At 39.0% G+C, this 11,763-nt stretch overlaps 1 protein-coding gene across 2 annotated transcripts in view; it reads left to right on the top strand.

The window, feature by feature from the left end:
* The first annotated feature begins 375 nt into the window (after nt 1-375).
* mettl24 (methyltransferase like 24) overlaps nt 376-11,763 on the top strand; it is a 39,215-nt gene continuing 27,827 nt past the window's right edge. Inside the window, exon 1 of one of the 2 annotated variants that reach the window (XM_005454669.4) lies at nt 376-1,125. In XM_005454669.4, coding sequence (XP_005454726.1) covers nt 784-1,125 — 342 coding nt within the window. In that variant the 5' untranslated portion in view covers nt 376-783. The remainder of the gene's footprint in view (nt 1,126-11,763) is intronic. The other variant, XM_005454668.4, reaches the window with a different exon arrangement.

Below are 11,763 nucleotides of genomic sequence, written 5' to 3'. Positions count from 1 at the left end.
TTGAAGTAATGACTTCAAATAAATGAGTAAAAACAAAAAGTTCTTAGAAACTTATCACTCTAACAAAATGTTTGCACTGGAGCACCTCAAATGACTTTTCACAAATCCTTAAACTTTCATTCGTGTATGAATGTCACTGCTGTGTCCAGAGAGAGCCCAACAGATGCTGAGAGGAAATCCTGCATGGACCCGTTATGGAGCTGGAGACAGCCCATAACTGGAGCTACACCGTAACATGAGATTCTGCTGGGCGGGATGAAGCAGCACCAAGGAGGGGGAAGAACAACAGAGTGGTGTGTGTGTCTGTGTGTGTGTGTGTGAGTGTGATGTGAACCTCAGAAAGAAAAAGAAAGCAAATTAAAGGGGCGTGTGTTTGGGTTAAAAAAAAAAGAGAAAGAAAGAGACTTACAAGTGTGAGGAGGGAGTTTCCAAAGTTTTCAAAGAGGGTGGCATATACTGCACTTCACTCTCAGCTTCCAAAGCCTCAGCACTTACACAGTCACGCAGTCATGCAGGAAGCACAAATATGTGTGCGTGTGTGCTGGTTTATGAGCAAAGGTGTTCTTGAAATGTTTGCATTTCATTAACTTACCGCTGTTGGTGTAAAGGTGGATTTTAGCCTTGAGACAAAGGGCTAGAGAAGAGAAGAGAAGAGAAGAGAAGGGAAGAGAAGAGAAGAGAAGAGAACTTCCAAAATGGGATAGAAAAAGCAATCAAACTGACACTCTGAGTTGAGACACTGGACTTGGGTGAGCCAGAGAGACAGGGAGGACAAAACAGTGGATGGACATGGGCAGAGAGCGACTCACTCTGGGACTGCTGCTGCGTTTGGGCATTCTGTTCACTGCTGTGTGTGTGTGCATTCATCTTTACCTGGAGAGAGGTTGGCAGGGTGCCTCAGCACCCTTGGCTTTGAGACGTCCAACTAAATCTAATCAGAAGTGGGGTGAACAGAGCAAAATGAAACAGGTGTCTGCAGAAGAAGCAGAGCAGCTGGGCAAAAGCATTAAAAGGAGAATTTCTTATGTTCACAACCTGAAGAAGGACAGTCTAGTTAGGAAGACTGAGGGAGACAGAGAAGGCCCCTCACCACGATGCTGCCCGCCTCTGCAACCACACAGAAAGGTATGTTTGATATACCATCAACTTCTTAGCTCTTAATTGTTGTGTTTAAGTTTTTGTAAGGTTTTTCTGATCCTAGATCAGTGGTGTGGGACACAGAGAAACTGAGTAAGAACTACTGAGTTAAAGCTCGGTAAATCCCAGAGGGGTGATGATGGAAGAACAGGCAGCAGAATCGATGCATGTTCAACGAGTGCCTCTGAAATGCCTTGATGTCAATGAAGAGAGGGTTTGCCACTCAGATTTCTGGCAGTACAGGACTGCATTTATTTTTCTGAGACAAGTGAACAAGTGTTGGCCTAACACACAATGACAAATCAAGCACTCCCTTAATGCATCAGCTGCAAATCTAAGACAGTCAGCTCTAACAAAGAAACGCTTCATTTGTGTGTTCTGGAGCAAACATTACTTTTCACACACTCAAACACACACATGCATGAACTCCAGCAGCTTGACCCTGTGACCCATGAAGGGTGTGTTAGTGCAGCAGCTTAACAACCCTCCACTTCCCTCCCCTCTGCTGTCTCTTCATGCATTTCTCTTTGATTCATTTCTGCTCTCCGCCGTTGCCTTCATGTTGTCATTTGATCTTCGCATCCATCATTCTTCCTTTTGTTCCCCTTTCACTGCCAATTTCTGTCAACCCTCCCACCAGCAACACACACACACACACGGTGAGCTCTTTCCTCCCTACTTTAGTTTCTCATTCTGTTACTTTGGGATAATAAATGCTTCTTCACTTTTCTGTCTTTAAATCTTTAATGACCTAAACTAGAGACAAAGAAGCATCAGCACAAGAGTTTTAAATGCCGTGAAAATCACTGCAGAGCGATCATCCCCTGCCTTGAGATGAACACTTGTGCACCATCAATATTACATAGCACCATATGCTCACTCCACCTAATTTCTAACATAAAATTTGTCTCCTAAGATGCCCTGGAGGTGCCCAGATAAAATTTTCTGTGTCATGCGCTGCTGCTATTTAGCTCTCTCCCTTCCTCTCTACCTAGACTGTGCTTTTCTTCCCTTTCCCTCTCATCTTGAAGATGTGTGTTAACGCTTTTGCTCTGTCATGTTACCTTGTCCCTCTCATGCTCCGTTTTGCTTCCTCATCTCTGCTGTCTGAATCACTTTAAAACTTCAAACCCGCCTCCCACTTTCTCTAACCTGTCTTTCTCTTATGTTCTCTCTTTTCCTTGAACATCGCTCTCTTGCTGTCTCACTCGCATACTGCTTTCTTCTCCCTGAACATATTCATGCATCACAGATAAAATAAAAAAAGCTGCAGGCTGCCGTTCTGCAAGGAAGATGACGAGGACTTCTACAGTGACCTTGATGAATAGCAATGGAAGAACTTAAGGAGAATCTCCTATTGAAGCTCAATTTTCTTAGCCGGCACAAGCAAGATCTTTCTCAGAAGCAGAGAGGAAAATTACATTTAAAAACCTAATTTCCGGTGAGGCTTTGTAAGGCATTGTGCTTTTATAAGCGCTCACTGATTTAGGAATTTATGTACTGAATGATTTGTTAAATATTCTGAGTGTTTCCTGGTACTGTAAAAATGAGAGCATGTAGACCTTATCCCAGTCCACCTTCTATGCCATTTAAAACATCTAGGTATCAGTTAGGACTGCACACAGATTGGGGCCTTTTTGTGTGGTGTTTGCATGTTGTCTGTGGGTACTCTGGCTTCCTCTCCTACTCCAAAAATATGCACTTAGTGGGGTTAGGTTAATTAGTTATTCTGAAATGCCCATAGGTGTGGATGTGAGTCCAAAGGGTTGTCCAGGGTGCACTCTTCTTTTCACCCTATGGCAGTTGGGATAGTCTCCAGCTGATGCTAAATTGGGTAAGGAGAGGAGGACGGATGGTATTAGTTAAGGCTTAAATGGTCAGACAGTTTCAGATATAACCTTTTTTACTTTTATTATCTGTTACTCTGTTATGGTGTTGAGTATGAAAACAGCAAAAACTGTTTTCTGTATCAACATGCCACAATTGTGGAAAGTGTTACACCTACCATGAACAGAACTCACTTTTACCTCCTTGTGAGCTGCTGTGAAGGTAATTAATAATTAGTAAAGATAATCATATCTTTATGCCTCTTTATATGGGCGATCGTGGCTCAAGAGTTGGGAGTTCGCCTTGTAATCGGAAAGTTGCCGGTTCGAGCCCCGGCTTGGACAGTCTCGGTCGTTGTGTCCTTGGGCAAGACACTTCACCCGTTGCCTACTGGTGGTGGTCAGAGGGCCCGGTGGCGCCATTGTCCGGCAGCCTCGCCTCTGTCAGTGCGCCCCAGGGTGGCTGTGGCTACAACGTAGCTTGCCATCACCAGTGTGTGAATGTGTGTGTGAATGGGTGGATGACTGGATATGTAAAGCGCTTTGGGGTCCTTAGGGACTATTAAAGCGCTATATAAATGCAGGCCATTTACCATTTATATGGCTGGATGATCTTCAAGAATTACATAAAAGAAAGGGCATGTGACTGCATCTATGTTACAGATGACTCATGAAACTAATCAGCTCTGACCAGACGATTGATAACATGTACGTGAGGCAGTATTCAGAGGTTCACTAATAAACCCCATAAAAATAGACTGGAGTATCAGTTGTTATGTTCAGATTCTAAAAATCTGTAACAGATCTGCTGAAAATGCTACAAGCAACAGCTGAACATGAGTTTCTAAGTTTGTTCTTGAGAAGGGAAGCAAAATTCGACAAACTAATCCAGCATCAAAGTACAATAGCTGCTCAGGAGCTTTTAGAAATATCACATAACGTTTATCACTTTAAGTTATTTGATTACATGTAAATCTTCCATGCACTTCTGTTGCTACAGAAGTGCAACATAAAACATTCAATTTAATGGAATCAGGTCAAATGAAATTGACATGACTGGTATGCATTCCATTTATACCAAGCAAATTATCCTAAATTTGTAGTTATTTGAATAAATAAATCTTTGATTTTATAGATTTCAGTTTCATTTTACTTAAAACTATCGCTTCATGTTTGCAAGGGAAAATAATGTTTGAGTGCAGATATTTATATTTGCAGTTTTGGTTCGCACTTTAAGGCCCTCTTATCTAAATTTTAAGCCTTTTACAGTAATTGTGGTCTCCAGGTCTTCTCATTGCATATATATGATAAAGAAGCAAGTTATTAGATCACAAAATATTCAAGCACTGAACAAAGTAGGTGGCTGCACAGTTTCCTCATAGCAAGGAAGTCAGGCTTCAAATCCACCGTTCACCTTTCTAAGAGTTTCCGTGTCCTGTGCCTCTCTGAGTACTCTGGCTTCATCCCCCTACCAAAAGATGTTAATTTGTAAATAGAGGATAGGTTTGAAAGGTTATCAGGTTATACCTGGGATAGATTCCAAGATGGATGGATAAAGTAGTGGTCATCCAACTAATCAAAAATGCACAAGGCCTAACAGTTTTTAGGTTCTTCTGAGCAAAGGTGAATAAAAGTAAAAGATAATTGAAGAATAAAATAAAGCCTGTGTTTAGTAATTAGGGCTTAATGATATACAGATGTAATGCATAGCTGTCTGTACAAATCCATATACAATATTTTCCCTTTCACATTAGCTGCTTGGTCGATGACATTTTTACTGCACACCAGCAACTTAAGTACCACAGCTTTATAAACACAGCACTTGCTGATCTGTCATCTGCTACACTTTGAAAATGTCAGAAGTTAAAGATTTTCAGCTTTGAGGCATTTTCTGAGCAAGATGAAGTGAGAGGTCATTAGAAAAGGCAAATCTCATTTTAAAACTCATTCAAGAGGGTAAAGCACAGGAAAGCTTGCTACTGTACCTCACTTTACCACCTTGAATAACAGACGGTTGCTGACGCATTCTGTCTCCCTTAATAAACTGTACAGGTATGAGTGTGAATGAGAGCCTCAGGGTCTTTTTTTATAACCATTCCAAAGGAAATGTAATCTCTTGGCTGTCAGACATCCACGTTAAAACACACACACACACACGAATCTTCTTGAATCATTTACCTCATGCAGGCTTTCTTCCCCACTGGGAAAAGAGCAGAGGGGTGAGCTGGTAAATTATAGACAGATATAAAATGTGCTGGTCAAAACAACAGCAGCGGGGGTGGAAGGGGAAACACGGGCAAACCAATGTCTGAATGGCAGAATTCTGTCACATTTAACACATTTACAGGGATAGCAATGTTACGTATCCAATGTTTGAAAAGGGCTAAAGAAAGAAAGACAGAAGGGAGCAAACACGGCAGGGCTCTGATGACTCAGCCCCCTGACTTTAACAGCAATAAACAGACTGCTGGCCTTTTCTCTCAGTGACGCACACACAAAATATATAACCTACACACTCCAACGCAGGTCCATCTCCCAAGCTGAAATGCTGGCAACTTGCAAAGTCATGAGAAGTCACCATATTATATCTGCTAATTTAAGCAACTATTCTTTCTATGCTGATTCTGCTTTGACCTACTATCCTCCCATTGGTCAGAGAGGAAGGGCCGCCACCCGCATAACTGGATAAGAGTAACAAATATCATCATTGTATAATGTAGCCATAATAAGGTTAAAATGTTTGCAACAAAAAAAGTGGTAAAAATATATCCTGATGTGTAGCAGGTGTAGTGGTGCAACAAATTGTCAGTATTCGGAGTCTGTATGTAATCTCCATTTTTCCCTGTATGGTCCATATAATGTAATTACACAATGGACATGCATGATGAAGTTTCTGGCACACAGTTTTTATGCTGATGTTAAGGCAAGAGGAAACACTCAGGTCAGATGTCAATTTATTCTGAGTTGGGCATCAAAGTTTTGTTGCATCTGTTGTGAAGACTAAACATCTTGTTATCTTTAAAGCTTTGCATGACTAAGAAGTAGTTTAGTGTACGGTATGGTTTGTCATGCTAATAGGTTTTTGCATTAACAGCTCATCTGCACTACCAGTGATCAATACTTGCTGTCTTTGCTGTACCTTTACAAATGTACAGCAAACCTAACAATACAACAATCAATGTAGATTGTCCATCTCAAGAGTCTTCTAGATAAATAATCTTTATACAAAGCATAAAAAGATGTATTATGTTGTAAAGAAATGTTAATGCCCTGAAGTTATGGGTGTTCTGAGGTTGTATAAACTGAAAAGACAAATTACTGTGTTGTTTAAAATTCTTTAGCTGAGCGTAGCAGAGCACTTAGAATAAAGAGGCGTATCTGTAGTAATATTGTTACAGTAGTGTTACTCTGATATTTTAAGAAAGTTTTCAGCTGTGTTACAGAAAGACACTTCTGGCACTGAGGAAAATGGATAACACTGAAATGTAACATTAAATAGAGCTTATGCTTTTCAAAGTATTGACTTGTAATCATTTACTGCTTAAACGCAGTTAAATTCAGCAGCAATAACAGCATGCATCATACTGATCAATCTTGATACAGTGAAGTTGTTTCAGTCCACAATTTTGCTATGAAGCAAGAGGAAGAAATTTGTGCTTGGAGCAACTTTCTTTAATTTAAGGACACTTTCTACTCAGTCTGACTGCTTCCTGTCAAAAAAAGACATTACTGATTGTTACTGATTATTCTCTGTAATATAATCTAAAATCTAAGATCAACCTTGCCATCACTTAACATTAAAACATCATCATCATCAAAATTCATATAGAAATGGAGTACTATTCATAAATTGCTACTTGTACCAGAAATCACTTCATATCTATCTAAGTCTCCCTTCCATATCCACAGTGTCCTATTTGACACTGTGAATGTATTTTGAGAGTGTGCGAACTGTAAAGCTTTTACTCAGGAATTCAGTGGCAGCATCATTCAGAGATTACTTGTAGATAGGTCGGCTGCCAATCACATGTCAAACACACTGACACTCAAACCCCACAGACAGGCTGTAAGTACAGTAAATCACTAGCGAAAAGCAAAGCTGAACCATGGATTCTCTTTTCATTTTAGACAATTTTACCAGTGGTGTTCCGTCGGGACAAGCAAGGCAGGCACTGCTTGCCTTGTCAAATCTAAAAACACACATAAGTTAAAATGTATCAAGGCAAATCGACCTCTCTCCTTTCATCTCAGACAGTCCTGTCATAAAGCTTGTCGCCTGTCAATTAATATGCGCATCCATCCTTCACGTTACTGCCGTCTTGTGGCTGCAGTCAGATGTTGCCGTTGTCGCTGTTGTGCTTCTTTCAGTCTTGTAGAAAACTGCATATTTGTCGTCAACATGTAAGGAAAGATACTGGTATATAGGCATTCTAAATATCACATTATAGTTTGCAAATATCGTGTCAGGTTTGACCTCTGATCTTAGTTTTACATTTCACATTTGCCACTCTTTCAAGTTGTTCCCAAAATATTTTATATCTTTAAAGAAAGCATTGTCAAGAGAAAGAGAATGAGCTGCCTACTTAGTTAGAAATGTTCTGTAGTACAACATTATATAATAAGCTCAAGTTACACATGTCCAGTTATTATCCACTACCTGCTACCTACATAATGTTTGCAGAATCACAGTAAACCTCAGTAATGCTACCCTTACCTGATTTTTACTGCACTATAAAGAAAACAAAAGGAATATATGCAAAATACATTATGATTCCCTTAAAAGTAAATATAGAGTATAGAGTGAGGTCTCCTAACACTCCGGGAGGTTTTTGGCTCTTGGAGTATTTTTTTTTTTTTCAACCACTGCATTTGTTTTTTATCTATTTTTATGTGATTGGACAGCTCAAATTCCTGCTTCAAACAACATCTACAAACAAATGCTCCAAAATCTAATTTTTTTCTATTTTTGCAACTTTAATTTTTATTAGTTTTAGTTAGTAAAGTTACAGTAAAGAACATTACAAACAAGCAAACAAACAGTCTGGAGTTTCTTTTTTCGCCTTCTATCACATGAAAATCTCTTACTATGTCTAGTTTTTGGTCCCACTTAAAAGTGCTTTCCAATTCCCCCATTGTCTATCATATTTACACCCCAACAGTCTAATATTGTATGTAAGTCTTTCCATCTCTGAAATTCCTTCTACAATCCTAATCCAATCTTGTTGGGTGGGAGGGTCTGGTTGTAACCAGTTTTTTATGATTGATGCTTTGTTGCAGCTAGAATTATTTTTACTAGATACATGTCTTCCTTCTTTACCAATTCCTTTATGTTTCCAAGGTACATCACTTGACAGGTGTTTGGGAGTGTATAACCAAGAATATTATCTATGTTCATTTTGAGATCTTCCCAATACTTTTTTATTTTTATGCGCTTCCAAAATACGTGTGAATGATCAGCTTCCGTTTCTCCGCACAATCTCCAACATTTCTGTGGACTTGATATCTGCAAAATCCAGTTCACATTATCTGTAGCCTTGAGTCAAAATGAATCAATTTACAACTGTAAGAGACAAAAACAGTGATCGCGTCAGTCTTTTTCTCATAAGAGTAAATCAAACCACTAAAGTGAAAGATGATCAAAAATGCAAACTACATGCTTCTATTTGTTGTCTGTGGGAATAGAATAAACACTACTATATGGCCTCAAAACCTATAATTATAATATTCAAAAACAACCAACAAGCCAAAGCAGTCTCCAGTTTAATTCAAATTATTCTTTTAATTAGCTGAGACACAAATTCATTCATTGCAAGGCAATTTTTAATTACTTTTGTTCAAATGGGTAACAGCTTGATTATCAATGAACACTATGCTCCTGAGCATTGATTAGTTCAGTGTTAGGATAAAGTGAGAACAGAAAAAGCAATCCTGCTTCAATCTCTGCCAGGCGGTATCAGGCCCCAGTAGATTTTCTTAAGCAGAAACCCGATGACCTTCCTTAAGTCACGGAAAACTGAAAGATTTGGCTCCGCAGACAGAGAGCTAGAGAAAAGACTGCTGAAAAGAAGGAAAGACGCTGACCTTGTATAATCCCAAAGGTGTGACTCGAGTCAGATCACTGCCACCCTTAAGCACCAACTGAGATGCTCAGAGAACTAAGAAGTCACAAGAACTGTGCTAAGGGCTAAGAAAGCTGTTACATTACCTGCCTGGTCTTAAGCTAAAAATTCCATATCCATTAGCAACACCGCATGTTGCAGATAAAATATTTATATCTCTGTATGAACTCCACAAAAACGTATATAATCTTATAATGACACATTTGTGACACATGAGCTGAGTAGTCACTGTACATTTTCTTATGTTTAATAAGAGAGCTTTATTTTTGTCTTCAGTCACTTAAGTGACATAAATGTCAATATAAACTTTAGCTAATTCGACACAACTGCCAGAAATAAATATAAATATAGATAAAAGTGCCTGAGAAACTCCTCAGTATGCACAGTCTATGAAGCTTTAAAGAACCAATGGTTTGCTATGTTTTTAGCACATTTACTACAAACCCTACAGCATTACATCAAAGTCTACTCCATCAAGTCTGCATTACTTTTAAAAAATAATGCAATTGTCATGCAATTCTGCAGATGAACTGTGCATAAATAATGTATTGAGTAAAGGCTATGCAGACAGTATTTTCACTTAGTCACTTTACAAAGCAAAGATTTAATCATAAATTTTTTTGTATGTTTATTGTTTTTCATCAATCTAAACTCACAATTTGAAACCCATTCTTCTTCTTTTTTGTCTAATTGATGAAAAATACAAAACTAATGTCAAATATTTATAAAGTCAAATGCAAAACAAATGCATCTGGAAACTATAAACTTTACAGAAAGCATGTAGATTTTGTTGTTAATTCATTGAAACTTGCAAGCACACTGCTGTGGCATTTTAGGTTTGCATTTGCCACACTGAGTGCAAAACCGACCTTATTTAAGTGATCTTTCTTAGGGAACAGCACAAGCAGAATAATCCGCTTTTACGGCAGAGTCACAAGCACCTCACAAGCAGGCTACATAGGAAGGTGTGCAATAACCGCAGGCAGAAAAATCACAGAAAGGGGTGTTTAGACATACAAAACCTTTGATTTTCTCAACTTTTGGATTATATTGCTGCAGTGACACTGCAGCACAGATTATGCGTAGACCATCCCCCAGAAAAACAAACAGCTCTAGACAGGCACGTAGCTTTATTTTCTCAATATGAGATTAGTATCCAAGTCCAGCCAAAAGAAAACAAGCTACTACGGGGTTGTGCCAAGTTATGTCGGGGAGAGCACAAAGAGAGCTTTCAGATAATCAATTACCTATTTTCTTCAGAGTTTATAGAAATATGACTATTTTACTTTCATGAGCAAGCTATCTGCACTTTTTTTTAACCATGAGAAACAACTGAGAGCACATGGCCCTAGTGCAGCCAAGGCTATATTAATACTCTTTATTTGTCAAACTGTTAAGATAACAGCTGGGAGCTTTCACTCTCAACTTTTAAATGTGTTATTTTGTACAAACCCAACCTCAAACCACATGTTGCTGGAGGAAAGTCACAAATCACTCAGTGCACTTTATGTTACAGTGAGTCTGCTTTGTGCGCTAGCTGCCATCACACAAAGACACCCAATGGAGGACAGAGGGCGTTCAGTGTCAGAATCTCGAGTCCAATGTCCTGATCGCACAATACTCCCTTCAGACTTGTCTGGAACATTCCAGAAAGTTCTCAGCCTCCATCCAAACCGTCATGAATAAGTGCATTGACCTCTGAAACCGGACACCCTCACTCCCATCTTTGCTGCTCACCTTCAGTGCCCATCTATGAATGCATGCACACACAGATTGTGAATTCAGCTTTCAAGCTAGCAGTGCTTAGAGTGTGAGCAAAAAGCCTCGGGCTTGTTAATGAAGCAGAAATTTCAGTAGCACCATGCTAATATGCATCTGGTTACAAAGACAGCAGACACCACTCAGCAGCAGAGAAAAGGCCAATGAACCTCAAGAACAATAATTTAAAGAGAATGCAGCTGCTTTGAGACTCATTTAAAAAAGTGCTCTGTTTGGAAAGGAAGTTTCTGCCTTAAAGTCTTTCACTCTATAAAAGTCGTGTTAATGACAAACAAATGTGAAATGAGAATGAGAATGGGAAACACAAAGGGACAAAACCAATTATACACTAATATCACAAAAAGGATTATCGTTAAAATTACAGTCCTGTGCAAAAGTCTTGAGCCACCCCATGTTCTATGCAAGAGAATTCATCTTTATAGACACCAGTCAATCTCTTGTTGAAGTATAATCACATTTTTTACAGTGCTGTCAAGGAGTAAGCGGTAAAGTGGACTCCCTGAGCAATAGTTCTCCAGGCTGTCTGGAGGTCTCAAAGGCTTTCTTTGGTCATTGGCTGCTTTTTCACTCATTTTCAGTCCAGTCCTTGTACCTGACCATTTTCAGAGGAATTTTGTTTGCTTCTTAAGCCATTTTACATATATGAACCATTCAAGCACAAAAATTGTTGTGTCTAGACATAACAGACAACTTGACAAAGAAAAAACTTTATTGCTTAAAAAGAGAATTCCTGTTGCAGAAACAAAATTTGTTTTTATGTCTTTAGTCGAATCCATGAAAAATGCCAAGGATAACACATTTTGGCAAATATATTATATTTGCTCCAACAAGCTGATTCCCAAAGCATCATTAGCCAAAAAAATCTTAATATCTCAGCATTATGTGCAGTGTGTCCTTAAAAA

The sequence above is a fragment of the Oreochromis niloticus genome, linkage group LG15, assembly GCF_001858045.2.
Source record: "Oreochromis niloticus isolate F11D_XX linkage group LG15, O_niloticus_UMD_NMBU, whole genome shotgun sequence".
In the NCBI taxonomy this organism is placed as follows: domain Eukaryota; kingdom Metazoa; phylum Chordata; class Actinopteri; order Cichliformes; family Cichlidae; genus Oreochromis; species Oreochromis niloticus.
Note: the sequence above shows the minus strand (reverse complement) of the source record. Positions and strands in the feature narration are given on the sequence as shown.